This window comes from Simochromis diagramma, unplaced genomic scaffold (assembly GCF_900408965.1).
Source record: "Simochromis diagramma unplaced genomic scaffold, fSimDia1.1 OVJJ01000402.1, whole genome shotgun sequence".
Taxonomy (NCBI): domain Eukaryota; kingdom Metazoa; phylum Chordata; class Actinopteri; order Cichliformes; family Cichlidae; genus Simochromis; species Simochromis diagramma.
In genome coordinates this window covers 6008538-6028520 of record NW_024386972.1, presented here as the reverse complement: position 1 = coordinate 6028520, position 19983 = coordinate 6008538, and the positions used below count along the sequence as shown (strand labels likewise).

Here is a 19983-nt window from a genome sequence, read left to right as displayed (position 1 = left end):
GTTGTTGCTGGTCTGTCAGCCAGCTGCAGAAGAGCAAAGTTCTAACAGTAAACTAGCTAAAGTGGGACTGAGTGATTAAAAACAGTGAAAAGTGTCCTGGCACTCCCTGAACCTCTTTGGCCCACTTGCCAACCAACCAGCATTCGATCTACGCATAGCCGAGCTACATGCTGTTGGGTTTTTGGAGGACTTCACAGGAGCATGTTTGCGTAGGTTGAAAAGCCCTCTTCATAGGCTCTCATCAAAATGACACAATCGTGGTACTGGAAAACAAGCATATCTTAGGATCCAACCGTTGCTTGATGACGCCAGATACCGCTGACTTTCTGTGATCTCTGGTTGTCATGAATCGCTTCCTCTGCATTCAACATAAATAAATACCAATATTCACCATCAGTTCCACTTGGGACTTGTCATTCATGTGAATGTAACCATATACTGTATTTAAAAGACAAAGACACTGTGACATCATCTGTTGGTTAGCGAAGTTTCATTGTGAAGGCCCAAACCGAACACTTTTGTCATTGCCATCTTGGTATTTTAAAACTGAGATAGGATGTTTCTGTGAAACTGAGAGTCACTGCAGGCTCATTTAGTAGAGACTTGTCAGACACAAAGGTAGTCTTGCCAACAAGCTTCCCCTGCTTCATTATATTTTTGTAATCAGAGGAGTCAGCCATGGTAGACAGTTTTAGACCTAAAAATATTCGATTTTTAGGTCTAAAACTGTTTAAGAGGTGCGTGGGTTCTCTCTGTTAGATTATTTGTTGAGTCTACATTGGCTGTAGAGAGGAATACAAGCTGTCTTTCTGTATTAGCCCTGGGACAGACTGGTGACCTGTCCAGGGTGTACCTTCTTGCTCTATGACATTTGTGAAAGGCCCCAGCCCCCATGGCTCCAAATTGGATAAGTGGAAGAAAATGGATGGATGTTGCTGTTCTGCATCCTTTAAACGTATCACTGTCTTACTCTGCAGATGGAGCTCTTTCAGTTCTGACAAAACTGCAAATGTCCAGATTTCCAAGCATTTTAAACACATTTTAAGGACTCGAAATCTTGCTGACTTAAAGCTTGGCCACTCCATCTGTGTAAAATGCGATCACAAGCTTCAGAAGAGCTACTGATGTATAATTTGCTCAGACTGTAGTGCGCTTATTGCTTCCAAGTTTTTGGCAACAGTTTGGGAAAGACACCGCCTGGTTTGAACACGACAATAGCCCTGTTCACAAAGTGAGCTCTATTAATAGTTTTCCTACTTGGGTGTGGAAGAGCCAAACTGGCTCTGTGCACAATCCCAACACCTCTGAGAGAGCTGTGGGCCAGACGTCATCACCCAACAGATACAGACGTCACTGAAGTGGCTGAAAATCTGAAGAGTGGCGGTAATAGCAGTGTAGTAATACCCAGGGTTTTTGAATGTGATGCAGAACAATATCACGACTTTTAATGTTAAATATTAATATATTTAATATTTTGGCCATATTATAACATTTTCTATTATCTGATTTCTCTGGAGGTTGTCGGTATAAACAAAAGGGAGCACACTGCATTTCTGCTTCATAAACTGCTTGTTTTTTAATGTAATTTCACTTGGTTTGATTGTTTTTTCTTGCATGAATTCTTTAAAGATTAAACATACTAAAAAAAAAATCCCTCTAAGGACGATTCTCACCTCATTACATGTGAGGTTAAAAAGGCTTGGGGTCCACAGTTTGACTAAAATTACCATCCTGATCTACTCAATAATAAAATAATTTTTATTCCTAATTGGAAAATTAATGAAGCCCAAGTTAGCTGAATAGGGAGGAGGGACATAGAAGTGTTGATATGTCCATTCAGTTTTTCCTGGTCGATACATCATGGCTCACATACTTTGGATGAAACCCTATAATACAGACCACAGTGAAGCTGTGGACTTTTTTTCCCCAAAGCAAAGAAAGATGGAAAGAAGTCTTAGAACAGGACTGAGATTAGAAGAGAAAATTCAATAAAAGCTTGCTGTATTTGCCATACAGTGTCAAATGTTGACGTGATAGAGCGACAGAATAGCAGATGAACGTAGAGGAATGTTTTTCACCGAATGTTAACATTTATCGCCGCAATATGGATCAAAGACGAGGCTCCACAGTGCACCGGGGACCAAACAGGCATCCATCCATCCGTCAGATTCTGTCCTTGGATAAACTTCTGCAAACCTCCTGCGTATCACTTGATGAGCTGAAGTAAAGCTGAAAAACAGGAAGAAGAGTAAAAGATAGATAAAGGACAGAAGAAGACGAGACAGTTCAAGAGAAAGGGACATCAAAAATATTATTACTGAAAGCAATGTATTATTAACAGCACTAGTGGCAGTAGTGGTAATAGTTTATTAGTTCTAGTGCTAGTATAATGGAGGCTGGCATTGATGGAGCCACTACACAGGTCTACATGGGACAGTGGACAGCTGTGTGCGTTCAGGTGTCATTCATCAACAGCGTTGATACTAGTTGAACAGAACAGAAGATTTCAATAGAGTTAAACTACTATTAAATCAATTTTTTCATTCATCAAAAGTGCTTTTTATTCACCTTGATTGTTTTGGTGTGAGATACCCAGTTTTTGAGATAGAAATGAATGCCTTCTCGTGTATATGATGGGAGCAGATGGCCTTTTCCTTGCAGTTCTCAAAAATAGGAGTGAACTGTCCCTTTAATTGAATGGATGATGAATATCATTCAAGTAGCTACACAGAGAAAAGATCTAGTACAATAATTGCGCTCCTACATCATTGTGTGCTTTGGAGGCATTTGTTTAAGCTCAGCTCTCTTAAGTTTATTTTAATCACATTTGCCGTTGCAACACCTTGATACTTTTCTTTTTAGCCACTCTGAATCTTTGGCATGCAGAGAAATTCATGGTCGACTTGATGATAGTGAGGCATCCAGGTTCAGTGGCTACAAAGCAAGTGCGACTCATCACCCCTCTGCCTCTGTGCATGACAGGTGCTTTGACATTTTCGCACTGATATGCTGTGTTTGGTTTTCACCAAACAGTGCTGTGCATTATGGCCAAAGATATTAACTCTGCTTTTGTCTTTCCAGAAGACAGTGTTCTTGAAGTTTTGCGGCTTGTTCAGATACATCTTTACAAACCAAAGTTGTTCTGCCATATTCTTTTTAGAGAAAAGATATTTTCTCCTGGAAACCTGTTATTTTGCAGATTCTCTGAGAATTGCACAGTCAGACTTCGGGGTCCGCTCCTGCCAACTGTCTTGAATGGCTTCCAGTTGTGGATAAACTTTAAGGAGAATGGTGGACTTTAAATTGTTTTCTAATGGCCTTACGACGCTTCCCACATTGATAGGTAGCGCTTAGGACTTAGTTCTTTAAGCTCATTACTGATGTCTTTGCCCCATACCTTTGTGTTAACACACACCTTTATGCTCCAGACCTGTAAACTGCCAAAACTTCAGCTTTTATAGAGGTCGTCACACTTGCTAAAGATCAGCACCGCTATTATCAACACCAGCATCTACTTTCTATGGAAGCAGTAAGGGTGTACTTACTTTTTCTCTCTACAATCCTGTGGAAATGACTGTGGTGAGAAACTGGCTTTTGCAGATTGTAGTTGATCATTGTGGCAAGTAATCATCCTGTAAGACACAGGCAGCTGGCTTAGGTCATGCCAACTGCTAATGCTGTAATGATCTTCCTGCCTACAACAGGTCAGTGAACAACAATATCAGCTAAATGTCAGGCACATGCACTAGAAAATGTTGAAGCAACTCATACATCCGAATCCTCCTTTAGGGAGAGATTTACTAAACAAGGCAAAATAGCATGTGAGTGTGATTCCCAAATAGCACTCATAGGTGGGGTTACTTTTATGGGTAATTTATAAAAGCTACTGTTTTCTAAACCCAACTGCAGACAATTCATCTCAATATGAAGCACAAAAAATAAGATATGCCATTTTGTGGCATTAAATATTGGTGCAATTAGCAGAATTGCGTGTCGCAAATCTTAATAAATCATTTTGCACTCTTCAGTTAAATGTTGTCCTCTCTAAGTTTTGTGCCTTGAGAAAAGAACTCCCAGAAATACATATGCAACAGGGTCAGTTACAAAAATCTTCCCACCTCTTACATGCAGCCTTGCCACTTTTCACAGCAGAACCCAACTTGCGGTGCTGCAGCAGGAAATCTGGCCCTTAGTTTTCTCTCAGACTGCAGCAGAACCCGTTGCCGATCCTCAGCTTCTGAAATGCTCTGTAAATGTAAAATGGATGCTAATGCACTACTTAAGAAAAAGCTTCGCTGAAAAGTTATTAAATTTAGAAATCTGCAACCTTACCACAACACCACTGAGAAATGTAGTTAAATTATTAGTAGAGCACTACAGCCCACGCTGCTTATTTGTATCAGAAGCTGGCAGAGATGGATATCTGAAAATGAATACTGACTGCTGAGAAAAGGTGACTGCTCACTCTGTGACAACTGCCTCATGCTCAAAGCCAGGTTGCGCTGACTTCCACCAAGTTGATAAGGCGGACATGAGGTCACAGGTTAGTGTCTTGGTGCACGACACAAAGAGTGTCCTCACCTCAACATCACACGTGGAAAATCTCCTCCATCTGTCTGTGCTGTATCCACAGGTCCTGGTTTCCTTATGCCTGCCAGTGCGGGGTCAGGGAATTTGAATGACTTGTGCCTTGACTCACTCTGGCTTCCAGGAAGTCTCTAGCATCAATACACATCATCATCATCACTTGCCAGCCCCATGTGTGAGTGTGTGTGTGTGTGTGTGTGAGTGTGTGTGCGCTATCTCAACCAGTGCAGCACAGTGTGTCTCTCTGTAAAATCACATGGTTCGGCTTTTCCCCCGCGTGCCTGCTGCTTGGCCTATTTCCATGGTAACTAGCCGAAGATGTGGGGACACACAAACGCATGAGCACACACACACACACACACACACACACACATGCACACACGCATAAACAGCACTTGTGCGAAGGCTTGCCAGAGCGATCTCGGCTGTGTGGGGCTGTAGGGTGCAGTCAGAGAGAGGATGTGTGATCACACACTCTACACAGGCTCAGCGGGACACACACACACACACACACACACACACACACACACACACACACACACACACACACACACACACACACACACACACACATATGCACACTGTATGCTGAGAAAGAAGCTCAGAATGCTGTGCTGTAGAGAAAAAAATGGCACACCAAATCCCTTTTTAAATCCTCAGGCAATTTGGATTTGTTTGTTAACGGATAAACGTATATAAGAGATAGATAGATAGATAGATAGATAGATAGATAGATAGATAGATAGATAGATAGATAGATAGATAGATAGAGTTTGCAGTAGAACTCTGTGACTGTGACAAGTGGATGAACTGACAATGTTGCTGCCTAACAGTTGCATAATGTTTCCTTCTGTATTCGCTCTGATGCATTTCACTTGCCATCCTTGTCACGATGTCCCCTCCCCAAGCTGTATCCCACCCCCCATCACCCCACCCCACTGTTACCCATCCCATGTGGCCATCGCCATAGCAACTGCCCACGCTGCTCACCTGCTCGCCGCAGCATCCCTGCGCCCTCTGGCCTCTCGCCAAGGGGGTGCTGTGGCAGTAACGCAACCCAGCAATCAGGCGAGGGAGCATTGCCAAAAGTGGGGAAGCTATAGGGGAAGGAAGGAAGGAAGGGAGGGAGGGTGGAGGGGGCACTGCGGATATGCTAGCTACTGCCCTGTGGTGTTATGCAACTTCATGTACACACACCCACGCACACATATTGTAGAGTAACAAACACACAGATTGCCTTTTTTTTATCATCTCACACACGCATGTTTAGAAGCCGTGCATATTGATGCTTGAACCAGCATAAGCTCCAGATAATGTCCCTAAGTACTGATTATGAAATGACATAACAGATTTCTTCCTGTGTCCTACCACTGATGCACTGCTACCCTCCCTCATATTATTGTGTTCGTATGATGTTTACATGATGGCAAAGCAACAGCCTTTACCGCCTTTTTTAAAATTTGCTTGTTTAAATGTATTTCATTATTTTATTTTGCCTTTTTTATGTGTTGATGCCATAAAAGAGGCCAAGACAGATTTCAGAAGTATACAGTGATCAGCCATTACATTGATACCACTGACATGTGAAGGGAATGACATTAATCATCTTGTTACCACGCAGAGTTCTGCTAGGAAACCTAGTCCTGGCAATCATGTGTATGATACTTTGACACAAACCACCCACTTAATCATAATTATAGACCAAGTTCACCCTCCAACATCATATGGCCTTGCAAAAATTGGTTGTAAATGTCTTGCAGAGTTCCCAACCTGCAACCCATGTGACCCAAAGGATCTACTTAACATGTGCAAGACAATAGGTGTGTTCAACCTGATATCGCGGCAAAATGTGGGACTATTCCCATGCCATGAGACTGGGTTGGTATGTTGTGACTATTGGGCCACATCTAGTCTCAAAGTCTGAGCCAAAGTGCCAAAGTATCCTGATTAGGACCAAATGTTGCTGCTGTCTAGGTTAAAGTTGCAGTTTTGCTTTGAGCGATCGAATGTGGTGATTACTTGTTCGTGTTGTTTCCATGCTAGCGTGTTGTAATAACTATAAAGGCAATAGAGGGAATAGTTATCAGTGATATTCTTGTATCTGCCAAACAAACTCTCAGGAGGGGTAGACCATTTCATTTATCTGGTTAACACCCTGGAACAGAGTTTATTGTTTAAGTCTTTACAAGTCCTCGTCATTTTTTTTCAGCTGCATTGGTACTAAAGGAACATCACTCTGTCTATGGAGTCAACAGGATTTAGTACCACAGTTGTACCTGTTGGTAAACCTGCTAAAGGTTCTTGTTGCTCGTTGTTGTGTGTGCAGAGTCCTAACAGGTTGGTCTTTGTGTCTTGCAGGCAAAGTAAAAGAGGAGAAGAAAGCATCGACGGAGTCCCCACATGGGAGCAGCAACGCTGTCTAATCCATGTGACAGAATCTGCCAAAGGACGCTTTGGAAACGTTCTCATGTCTTTAAACACAAACTGCTAAATCCGAGGAGCTAAAAACAGAAAAACAAAAAGCCAACCGCTGGCTCATGCAAGTGGACAGATTTTAAAGTAAAAACACGGCTGGAGAGGGGCAGGGTTGTATGGGTGCCAAATCCCCGTCTAAGACACACCGCGTCTCTTCAATCTACGGCCGCCACCTCCCTCCTCTTCCTCCGCCCATTTTGTCCTCCTCTGCTTTTCTCTCATTCTCCCTCGTTCTCTCTCATGGGAGTGACATAGAGGCCGTTGTTTGGTCTGCTGCCCCGCCCCTTCTCCGCCTTGTCGTGGAAACGGGGGCGTCCAGGTAGTGATGTCGTGGAAGAGGAACTACTTTGCGTCGGGCGGTGGAGCGGTAGGTGGGGTGCAGGGGCTGGTGACCCCGAGAACCATGACCTCTATCGCACCCAGCAAAGGCTTGAGCAACGAGCCGGGACAGAACAGCTGCTTCCTCAACAGCGCCCTGCAGGTCAGTCAGATAAACACATGCACAAGCATTTTCTGGGCAGAAAGTTTTAGGGGTTAAAATGTTTTTCATGGAGATTCTTACGACTAAAGCAGTATTCAATGGCACCTGATCTTAATCCACCTGCATGAGTAATTGTCACACTAGTTCAAGTGCTCTAAATTCGTAGGTTTTCTTAGAAGTTAAAAAAAATCTGAACTTTATTTGATTATCTGTCACTTTAACTTGTCTGCTGTTCCATTTACCTTCCTCTAAAATATGTAGACTCTGTAAGAAAAGCTGCATTTTTATCTATAGTGATAAAGAATAATAAATTACACAGCTCCAAATACTTTCTGGCTGCTTAACAACTCACTCTTCTATGTAAGAAAAGCACAAAATACAGGTGATTATTTCTCCAAATCTGTGTTTCTCTGAAAGCCTTTACAGTGAAAATGTTTCAGTTAAGTTTGTGTACTATTGGCAAAAAATAGTAACTACTTTCTTATATAAAAGCTCATTTTTCAACATCTGTGTCTATATTTTCACATTTAGGACATAATGCACAATGCTAACACACACTTTCATGAAGCCAGTGGTCACAAGCCTACCCTCGCACTGCAGTAAATTACTCTTAAAGCGCGACGGGGATGAGATTAGTGCCATATTAACGAGGGTTTGCGTGTTTCGGTTGGTTTTGGCACGGCTGACCGTCTGGCTTCAGTGTGGACATCCAGTCTGAGTATGTGGATGCTTACGCTGTGCTGCTGCATCTCCTCACACACACACACACACACACACACACACACACACACACACACACACACACACACACACACACACACACACAACATACACACACATAAAGATTGCTTCCCTCCTCCCAAGACTTCCAGCTGGCACAAACATACCTGCCCTCACATGAACACACATACGCACACACACACACACACACACACACACACACACACACACACACACACAGTAAATACCTCTTGAGTACTGGCTTGAAAGAGAGCGACGGAGAGAGAGAGAGAGTAAGAAAAGAGAGAAGTTAGCTGAAGAGGGAGGGGGGTGGCGGGGCAGAAGCTTAGGGAGAGTCGGAGAGAGCAGAGGGATAGATGTGAAGAGGAAAAGTTGCTGAAGGAGGAGTAGAGAAGAAAGGGATGAGGAGTATGCAGTATGAAAAAACCAAGGAGAAGACCGAAGGGGATGCCGCTCAGAGGTATAAAGGAATTAAAGAGTCCAATAAGGTAAGAAGAAAGAACAGAATGTTTGTGAAGAGCAAAGAAGGGAGGGGGGGAGAGGGAGAGAGATGAAAAGACAAAGTGAAGGACATATAGTTTGGGTTTTTTTTGCGAAATAAAGAAAATGCCTCAACAGAGGCATGCAGTGCAGCTTCAGCACCAAAGGAAGTGGGCCACTTCAAGGACGCACACACATGTGCACACACATGCACACACAGAATGGGGAGAGGATGTTTTTAGCAGGACACAGATGAGTGAGGATAAACTGAGGCAGTGTTAAAGAACTGAGCTGCAGTTGGCAGTACTTTACTGTGTGTGTCTGTGTGTGTGGGGTGGAGGGGGTGCTCATGTGGGCGTTTTTGCTTGTATTAACTGTCTGTTGGCAGGTGAGATTAACAATTAGACATCAGATTTCAGCTTTAGAACTTGCTTCATCAGCAGTTATCCTGCAACCAAACATTATTGTTGCAGAAATTATTTTAGTTTTTTTTAATGTAAAAATGTACAAATGCCACGTCTCTAATAGGGAAACATTTTATTTTTACAGAGCCCTACTTTTTCTGCCTGAAATCCAAAAATATTCTTCTTCTTTTTTTTACACTGAAACAAACCATTATCACATATTATTTATTCATTTATGTTCATTTATTTCATGAATATTTATAAATCACGTTTTTAAGATCTTGTTAACATTAAAAAAAACACTGTCAACCAGTCCATTCAGCAGCTAGCTGTAAAAAAAAGCTTTGCTCTTTTTTCTGTATAGTGTCTTACTGCTATTGTGCATCGATACTAAGTGAGATACTCTCTCTCCTGCTCCTCAAGGCCCCTTGGGCAAAGAAGTTAACCTCCTGCTGCTGCTGCTGCAGTGGAGCTGCTGTATGACAGCAGCTGCATCAGTGTTTTTTTTTTCTGTATCAATTTATGTAGTATAATGAGCGAGGTGCTCCGAGGTAAAGTGCATGTTCAGCAACTTTTCATTGTGTAAACACAGGTAAAAAAATATCATAGCTAAAGGATGTATGGATAATGCTGGCTTTGATAAAAAAGAAACATGGGTTCACTCATCAGGCATCAGCGTGCACGTGTGCGTGTGCTTGTGTGTGTGTGTGATGCAGTGGTAGGGAAGAGCAAAATTAAGATTGTAGATGTGCAGCGTTTTCTACATGACTCTTATCAAAAACAAAACATGTCTGCATGGATTGCAAAGTTTAATTTTTTATCATACGCTTGCATTGGTTTTCCTGCAGTTATACGGCTGAAGTGAAAGTAAAGTAAGATTTGTCACACTGCACATTGCTGCAGGACCTGTACTGATGTCAGAGTTCAGCACTACCTGCTTGAATCAGAATCTGACCCTGAACAAGTAGAGACTGCTGTAGCACGCCACACTACTTAATAGTAAAGAAAAATATTTACTGTGTGCAAACAGACGCAGTATGCTAAATATGCCATGGTGCAGGTCAGCATGCTTTACTGGTCACTCTGCACTCTGATCCTGTCGAGGTGGACGCTCAAGCTTCAGTGAAGAGGTGTTTCCGCTGCCTTTAGTCTGTCTGTCAGCAAGATTATTCTGAAAATTCCCAGCCTAATTCCTTGAAACTAGGTGGAAGTGATCCTTCTAATTTTTCACGTATTCACCATCAGGGAACGCTAAGAATAAAGCCAGCCGAGTTGAGGTTGTGGCTTAGCAGAAATGATTCACACAGTTCTTGCTGACTCCTAAGATTTTTGCAGTTTCTGATTGCACTCAACTCTAACATTTTGACATTCTCTAGCTTCTGTTCAGTGGGCATACAGTCAAAGCTAACGCTAATGTTCAGCATTTGGACATTTTGTTGCAGAGAAACTTCCATAAAAAATCAAAGTAATGCACTGATTCTTTAGTTCCTTGGTTGCTGTGAGTGCACGAAGACTCTTATGTTCACTCTGACTGCCAACAGCAGAACATTTGTAGCTGAGACGTTTTATAGTTACAGACTCTGGCAAGCAAATAAAGAGGCCGGAGTGCAAGGTAGCTGCTCATTCTTTGTTTGAGGCTGTGCCAAACTAGCCGCTACGTGAGCGTTATGGAAATGTGTTACATAGTGACACTGATAAGTCATAGAAGAAAAGCCTGGACTGCAAACAAGGGATTGGAGGTAGTTTAGCAGCAGTGTTTTCTTTGGGAGACAATGTCTCCTCTTTGTGTTGACTTTGTAACTTTGAAGGAATTCGCTTTTTTTTAAAATATTCAAATAACAGGAGAAATTTAGCATGGTTGTTATTATTATGCCAGTAGCCCTATAAGGCAATATAAAAAAAAACTCAAAAAGAAAACATTACTCAATTTCAAGGTCTAGCGGTGGGGACAAGTTTGAGGTTTGCACTTGTTTGAATATGATCCTAGGAACCAGACAACAAAACAGGCTTTTGAAGCATTTCCGATATTTGTGATTTGATGCAAAAGGCAAACTCATCACTGATGCAGGGGGAATTAAAACGAAGGACGTTTATTGAAAATCATCATTTAATGAAAGAATTCAGAGCAGGTTTGAGTGTTGGAGCAGAGCTCAGTTGATGATTAAACTTGAGAAATAAAATCAGCATTGGGAAGGTAGAGCAAAAAATTGTAGTGTGGCTACAATTGTATGTAGCTTAAGAGCTATTCAAAAGTTGTGAGCCATCCCTCAATTTGATATATTTCGAGCCTTTCCAGATGGTATTGCATGGTGGATGAAAATCTGACTGTACTTTTTCGTGTTCATAGTTCCATCAATTCTGACAAGATCCCCAACACCACTGGCTGAAATGCAGCCAAAACCATGACAGAGCCTCCACTATGCTTTACAGATTATTGTAGCAGCTCACTTTTGTACCTGTCTCCTGACCTCCTTTCGGGACCTCTTTTAGTAGTTTTACTGGACTTTTTTTCCTATCGCTCAAAGACATGAATTTCAGATACTGTTCACCTAAGGTAGACAGGTTTTTCATGCCTGCCACTTCTTTTGTCTTCCAATTGTCCAACTTCCTTAATTTTCTTTGAGAACACACAGCATGCCATGATATGCCAAGTTTTCAGCTGTTGGCTCTTTGGAAATCATTTTGTTTGCAAAGATACATTTTTACTTTATTTTGGTGTCATCATCTAAAGAAATGGGAACAAATTATGTGTTTGAAATAGACTGGTAGTAAAAGGTTCCTAAAAACACATTTCAAAATTGGTTTCCTGCTATGTTTTCTGTTATGTGTTGACTTTAAATGGTCTCATCCTTTAAGTATGTTTTTTTAATGTTTGAATTATTTAAAGGTCAGTGTTAAGTGGTTAAACAAACCAAAAAATGAAAACGGTCAGGTACAAGGACTGAACTGAAAACGAGTGGAGTAGCAGCCGACGTCTAGAAGATAAACTTTGAAAAACCTCTGGAGAGCCCGGAGAACTACTCAAGACCTCTTTAAAATAGTAGGAAATTCTTGCTCCTTGGATTTAAAATATAAAGAAAAGAGGGGTGGCTTATGACGTTTCCATTATTGTATCACACCTTAGAAAAACATCATATAATTTTAATTTCATGGCAGTATCACCTAATTCAAATCCACAAAACTTTAATTGTGTGTGATATATTATGATAGCATCATGCTGCAAATCAACCACCTTAGAGACTAAAGTCACTTAGATACTATAACATGGACTAGAAATACTACAAGGGAGCCTGTTTTGCTCATTTTTAACTTCAAGAATAAAAATGTGAAGCTCAAAGTGAGCATAATCTTCTAAATCAGCGGTCCCCAATCCCCAGGCCTCAGACCGGTAGCGGTCCGTGAGTCGTTTGGTACCGGGCCGCGAGAGTTGAGGCTCAGGTGTGAAATGTATGGTTTTCAGGGTTTTTAATTGGTTTTCAGCGTTATTTTGTTATCGTTTTTATCGTTAACTCGGTTTTCCTGGGTCTTTTCACGTGTGTTATGAATAAATCTTCTTTTTTTTCGGTTCCGGTACTAGTTTTATTTTGTTGTATTTATCCGCAACACCTTAAAGGCTGGTCCGTGAAAATATTGTCGGGCATAAACCGGTCCGTGGCGCAAAAAAGGTTGGGGACTGCTGTTCTAAATGACAGATACACGAGTCAAAAGTACAGGATATTATGAACTCGCTTTTGCGATGACAACAGTATCATGTGTTAAACAAAAAGCACAGGAAATGAGATGGCATTACCAGATGTGGTAATAGGAGACTGGAACAGGAGGAGCTGGGGACATGGAGGGCAGAATTCAGCCAACAGAGTCCTAAGAGCACTTTGAGGCAGGTGGTGCTCCGGTTATCCGATTATGAAGGCCTCCTTATTGTCTTTATTGAAGACTACCGGGGGATGTTTGAATGTGATTGGTATTTAAGAGAGTCAGCTGATGGTGATCGGCTGATGTGCAGGAAATGCCTCAGTGTGACAGTGTTTCCAATTATTAATGACAGCAGCTGTGTGTATGTACATTTTGGAAGCCTTTAAAGTTACAGGAATTTATAATAAGACTGTTTATCAAGGCTTCTAAGTCACAACCCAACGCCATTTATATGTGATGGTAACCTATTTATTTAGCTCTTTATAAGCAAATCAATTGACATTTGTAGGCTTCATTAAAAAGTGGTCACAGAGCTCCACCCACCTGCTGTTTGAACCTTTTGTTTGTAAGGGTCAGCCAATTAGAAGCAAGTTAAAGCAAGTGTTCAGACTGATGATTAATAGCACCAAGGCTCAGTGAATTAGAGCTATTTTGAACAGTGAATCATGCAAAACTACTCAAGGTGAGTCCAACAATGAAAATAAGGCGTTGGGTATTACCATAGTCAGTTCATTTTATGTTGTTCAGGCCATAATGACTCAAAGAAAGTACCAAAAAATGTAATCTATTTGGAGTTTCAACTCACTTTGACTTCTTAAAAAAGGTGAATCTGCATGTTTTTTAAGTAATACGGGAGTTTTGCCAGAGACAGACCACAACCCCCAAAAATTGCAAATCCCATAAAGATGCACACAACACGATGAGGCAATGAGCCATGAGCTCACACACTGATTTTAACATGAGCATTTAAGCTGTATTATTCCTGTGAATCATGAATAAGTAGAATGATAAAGATTACATGAGTGTGTGGTATTGTATTTGCCAAAATAACACAGATATAGTGGAATGACACATTAAAGGAGAAAAAGCCTGATCCCTTGACCTCTCCTGTCAGGGGTCCTGATGGCCCTGCGTACCCCTGCGGGCCATTCTGCTGGCATGTTTTGGGCCAAATCAATACGACATTGCTGATAGTGATCGCCTTTGTCTCTGATATATGGCAAGGCTCCCCAATCCATAGGGCACAAGGGTTCACTGAATGAGCTGATGAGTATAAAATTGATTGATGCTATGGCCCTTGTTCTAAAGCCAATCACCACCTCTGTGATGTTAGACAGCGGTCTTCACCACCATCATCAAAGCAGCAAAATCTTATAGATGAATAGTTTCCTTCCTGCAGTAGACATTCCTTTGATTTGCCACCTGTCTGTATCTACATTTAGCCGCAGCCAATATTGTTGCAGTCTTTCATGTAATCTGTGTAATCTTGCGTTTCTTGACTTTAGCCGAGGCAGCACAAGTAGCCTTACTAAAACTGCACCAGGTCTGAGCAGAAGTGCTGTCTCAGGGAACCATAAATCTCACAAATATGCAGTGAACACATGAGCGTACTTTGTGCAAACTTTTTCCAAGGCATCATAAATCTGGCACTCGTGCATCAGGTATCATCCTGTCACTTATCACACCAAGTAAAGCATTAGCTGATGAGGTCATCGTTTTTGTCATGCATAGAACTGGTGTTTTTTTTTCCCCCCCTAAGATGTTCCTGCAGTCTCACCATTGTTTGCGAGAGAAAGACAAAGAAACGAAAATGGGGGAAAAAACGAAGAGGAAGGAAAAACAAATGATACAAATGATAGCAGGGGCGAGAAAGACAGGGGGAGGAACAAAGCGAGGGATGTGCTTAGAGGAGGAGAAAAATGAGATGGATAGATACATGCTGATGAAGAGAGATGGGCATGGAGAGATTGTGCCCTCCTTGTGGCTGCTGCAGTGCTGTGCAGGGAGCCGATTCATCACGACCAAATAAACTACAGAAAGAGGAGGAGAAACAGTGAGGAGGGGAAGATAGAAGGGATACACTGGCGTCAGCATGCAGTCTGTTATCAGCTGTCTTTTCTTTCTTCCACTTATCACTCTCTTTATAAGACACACATTCCAGTGTAATGCTCAGGTTTCTTTTGCAATCATACTGTAAGTGCGTGCAGTCTTGTGCATTTGTTCTGCAGATCTCTGTAGAGGCCTAAGGGACACTGCTATGTTAATATTATCTTTTAACATCATGCTGAATTAATGCACTCAAAGCTCTTTCTTCCAGTTATGCATTGAAGAGAGGGAGAACGGCAACAGCTGGTTTACCTTCCCTTTCTGCAAGTTTTTTTTGTTTTCTCTTTAGTTTCTTTGAGTTTTTTTGCTGGTAGTTTTCCATCGCTCTGTCCGCTGACTTGTCTTTTATTGCTGAAAATATACAAAGCAGAAAGCACACTCAGTGGAAGCTGATGGAAAAAAACAATTAGCTGAAAATGGCTGAAAGCCATCACGCGCTGCAGACTTGGGTGTTGATTCTCTGCAATCATTTCACATTACTGAAAGTCATTTGATTCAGTTATTTTCAAAGCTACAGTGTGAGTAACCTCTATAAACAGATTTTGCAAATCTGTACGCAGAACTGTTCGGAAAGGACAAGGGAAGAGGGTTACTACCAGAGGTTTCTTGAGGATGGCAGGCTTTGGTTGGATGCAGGTAAACAGATCAGGTTGATGGCAAAAGAGGAAGTCCACTTGCTGAGTGCAATCTGATGTCTGCTTAGCTTTTCAATATGTCATCAGTCTCATTTTCTCTTAAATCAAAGTTAAAATATCACACTAAGCCATGAATTACTGCACTTAACTATAGTTCACGTGGGGTTGAAGCATCCTTTCTCACATATATAAATGATGTATGTACTGCAGGTTTCCACGTTAATACCTGAAAAACATGTTGAAAGAAGTAAAAGAGGATTCCCTGCTGCATCTTTAACTGTCTGTTCGAGCCCATGCATCAAAAACATTAGTGAGCAGCCTCATCTCTTCAAACACAGAACAAAGCGCTCGTTTTGCCACACTGCTGGGTGCAGATTAAACTCACGGATCTCATTTGTTTTAGATTTTAGTCAAACTTTTTAACTCCAGGAAAACAGAGCACCTGGCCTGCTCTTTTCTTTTCAGCGGTGCTGTCAGTCGCTATTTTTGGCTGCTGTGTACCTGCAAAACCAACATACCAGAAAACATGCTGTGTTACTATGCCAACCTGCAGCCACGAGCTGTCACGCCACCAAACTTAGCCTTACTGCATATTCAAAAATGGTAATTCCACTGATTATGGCGACTGACGCAATTGCAGTTTCTAAGCAGCGAAACCATCAGAAATAAAGAGAACAAATCTTGTGAAAACAGGTCGCTCCAAATCGAGATTTAATTCATATTAATCACGCAATCATTTGGCTGTCCTGGTTTTTAATTTAGTATTTGTTCAAGTTTGGCCTTGTTTTGGTTTAACTGATATTCTTTCTTGTGTTTTTATAGAGTTCATGTTTTCCCAGTGTGTTCTTTCTTTTCTTGTCCCCACTTCCTGTTTTACTCTGGTAATGACTGTGTGTGTTTTTAGCTGCTTTACTTCCTGTTTGCCCTTCTTTGTGATTGCATAATCCTCATTACTTTCACCTGTGTCAGTTGTTTTCAACTTTCTTCATCTTTAATCGACTGCGTGTGTATATAGACTTGTGTTTTCCTCACTGTCTGTTCATCTTTTTCCTCTTTTGTTCCATTTTTTAATTCCCTGTTTTTATTTTCTAGTCTTTTGCACTTCCTGTATCTCCTTTTTTCATAAGAGCATTTAAGGGCTTGCTTTTTGTTATTCAACCTGCCTCTGTGTCCTGCGTTTGCGTCCTTTCTCCCAGAAGTCCTGACAGAAGGTTTTAAATCAGTACAGACAAAGTGCGCACACAAGCAGGCATTTTGCTTTTAGGTGCAGGTAGTATATGATGGCACAAAAGAGAAAAAGTCTCTATCGGATCTTTTTCAAGGACATAGATCAAAGTGTTTCTTTTCCAAGCATGCTTTAAGAACTAAATAATGAAAGTTCAGCTTTTAAGAATTTTTCCAACATACTGAAGCTTTTAAATCAGTAACCAAAAGAAGGGTGTATTCAAACTTTTACTTATTGCTCAATTAACATCTGATTTATGGGTTTTACTTGCGTAACATGGATCTTTGGGCTGTGTGGGTAGTGGAGCAGAATGATTTAATTTTAGATGACATGAATCAAATGCAGTTTCCTGCTATTTCTGATCACTCAATAATCAAAAGTGCATTTTATTTTTTAGTAAATGAAGAACAAATTAACTAAATGTTTTGCTTTGGCTCTTTGGGAGACTCCAAAATTGCCTTTTTTCAAGAACAACCCTTTGATTAAAAGTCATGTGAAGCACATGACTTGCAAACAAATAAGAAAACAGATATGTTAAAAATCTAGCTCTCGGTGATGCAGAGCAGGATCAAACCCGCAGAAATAAAGAAAAACAAGAAATTTAAACATGCTGAAGCTCAAAGAAGGAACAAGAGGGAACTGAAATCTAAGGAATAAACAATAAAATTAAGACAAAAAGGGACAAAGGACTTGGTTCCAGTTTGAACACTGGATAAATAATAAATTCATTAACTGTCTTTCAGGTTCTTTGGCATCTTGACATCTTCCGCAGAAGCTTTCGACAGCTGACCACTCATAAGTGCATGGAGGACTCGTGCATCTTCTGTGCTTTGAAGGTAAAACATCCCCTCCTTTTGTCCTCTAATGGCTTGTAGTGGTTTTACTGTAAACCTAAAGCAGTGCCCATTACTCTGCTGTATTTCATTGTGGCAGTTTTCCTGGTTGACAGTTTCTGTTGGTCCATTATGGTCCACAATTCACTTATACTTCAGTTTAATGGTTTAACATGCAAACAGTTTATTATTCCATTACATTTATCTGCCAACCAGTGTGGGGTGACAAAACTATGTTATTGTGTTTTCTTTTCATTGGGTCCTTCCTTTTATTTGTTATCACGAGAAGACTAATTACAGTAAATGACAGATAAACAGAGGGAGATATGATGTAAATGAAATAAGACAAACTAATAAACAGCAAACAGAAGATTATTAGAAACAATTAGAGCTGCACACACAGGAATGTTTATTTTTACATGTCCTTATATTCATTTATTCATGCTATATAACAACCAAAACCATTTTGGGGTTTTTTAAGCTAATGAAAGACTAAATTCTTTTATGGATTTACGCAGTGGTCGGGGAAACCTATCTCTTTCAACTCAGCAGGGGGGATTCTTGCAACTGGTTATGTAACACTCTAATACTTTTGATTATTTGCTTTAAAAGAGGGAAAAAAAGCACACCAGATGAACAAAAGTTTTAAACACAACCATTTTCAAAGGAGGTTTGGTCTTGGACATTAGCCTCATTGTTACTAAAGGTTGTACCTCAAGGTATGCCATTACAACCAGCATGGTGCTGTCGCCCAGACTTGATGTTCACATTTCTACCAAGAAGCTGAATCCACTGCTGAAGAGAATTCAGCAACGGTTTGCAGATGCAGTTGCAGATTCTTTTAGCCATGATTTTCTTGCCATGAAAATAAGTCCAATTTCTTTGCTACCCTGTTCTCAAAAAGGCTCCAGGATTTGTGCAAAAGAGGTATCTGAAGCAGCAGGAGTAAGAAGCAGCTCAGGTGTTCGTGTGTAAAATGAGTATCACAGATTTGTATTTTCATGTCAGATCACTTTAACTCCTTAATGCCTAGTGTATAATATTTGATACATACAGTTTTTGAGACAAAATAAATTGCACAGTACATTTTAAGCAATTTAAAAAAAGGCAGATGTAGGAAATACGATACAAATTAAAAGTCATATATGGAATTATACATATAATTTGTTTTTTAAACAAATTAGTTGGATACTTTAATAAACTGTCCATTATAATAAAACATTTGATTTTTTTGGCAATTTCATGGTTTAATGGTTCACGCTTTAAAGGATTCAACACTTACTCTAGTCTATCTCAAGCCAAAGACATGCAATGTATAAGCAGTGCTGCTACACTATATATTTTTTTTTCTTGCCTGTATTTGTATGATTTCTTTCCACTTAGTGACCTTTATTCTTTTTTTCTTCTTCAAAAACTATTAAAAACAGCTTGTGAAGATGAGGTTTTAACTTGACAACAAACCTACTAACCTACACAATTTACCTGTTTTGTTATTGGTTGCATTTAAAATAGGCTTTTGCTCATATGCAGTATTTTGTCTTTCTGCACATAGTGTAAAATACAACATGTGGTTCTGTGAAGAGCAGATTTTATTAAGTGTTTAGAAGCAGCACATTTATAGACTTGTGTACTGGTTAAATTAATTTATCATATTTATATGTATGAATATTTATTATATTTCATCATTTCAGCAGTGGCAAAGTAACCAAACAGAAACAGGAGATCGGTGAAATCGTGAGACCCTCGTAGTGAACGAGTCTTATGCAGCTCTGTTTCCGCCATTTGTTGCATCAGTGATGACAAATATGTGTCTGAGTGAAGAGAAGTGCTGTGTGTAATGTGGTGTGGTGTGATCCAGTGTGTGTGTGTGTGTGTGTAGCGGTGTCGATGTGTGTGTTCCACACGCTGTTCTGTCTCCAGTGCTTCTCTGTAATTAATTGGCTGACTGAAAGCGCTGAGCTAGCAGAGCCCACGCTGGGATACTACACACACACGCAGGTCCTACTTGTATGCCGAACACGCTATGCTGCTACACACGTACGTCTTAAGATGCTCACAAATCTTTCTAACACACACACCTACACACACCCTCAAGCTTTTTGGTGTGCGGTGCAACAGCTGTAGAAATCAAAGGTATTGTCACCATGCTAAGCGTTTACATTTTCCTGTCAGTTTCCATTAACCGTCCCACCAAAGAACAGATGTAACATTGTTCTTACACTGTGGCTGTAGTCCCTACAGCAGTGGAGATAAAAGTCTCTGAGCAACTAGCCAAAACACACGCCAGATGAACTTTAATGGTTGCTTAAATTTTCACGCATCA

At 40.7% G+C, this 19983-nt stretch overlaps 1 protein-coding gene across 6 annotated transcripts in view; it reads left to right on the top strand.

Annotated features, from left to right (window-relative positions):
- The window catches only part of LOC120737994 (inactive ubiquitin carboxyl-terminal hydrolase 54-like), a 58288-nt gene that overhangs the window by 3825 nt on the left and 34480 nt on the right, over positions 1-19983 (top strand). For 4 of the 6 annotated variants that reach the window (XR_005696885.1, XM_040038981.1, XM_040038984.1 and 1 more), the window contains exons 2-3: positions 6946-7543; positions 17571-17663. Coding sequence is in view for 5 of the 6 variants with exons in the window: in XM_040038981.1 (XP_039894915.1) it covers positions 7388-7543; positions 17571-17663 (249 nt within the window). In the remaining variant the exon portion in view is untranslated. Of the gene's footprint in view, positions 1-5728; positions 8773-17570; positions 17664-19983 lie in introns of those variants that run through there. The other 2 variants (XM_040038983.1, XM_040038985.1) reach the window with 2 other exon arrangements.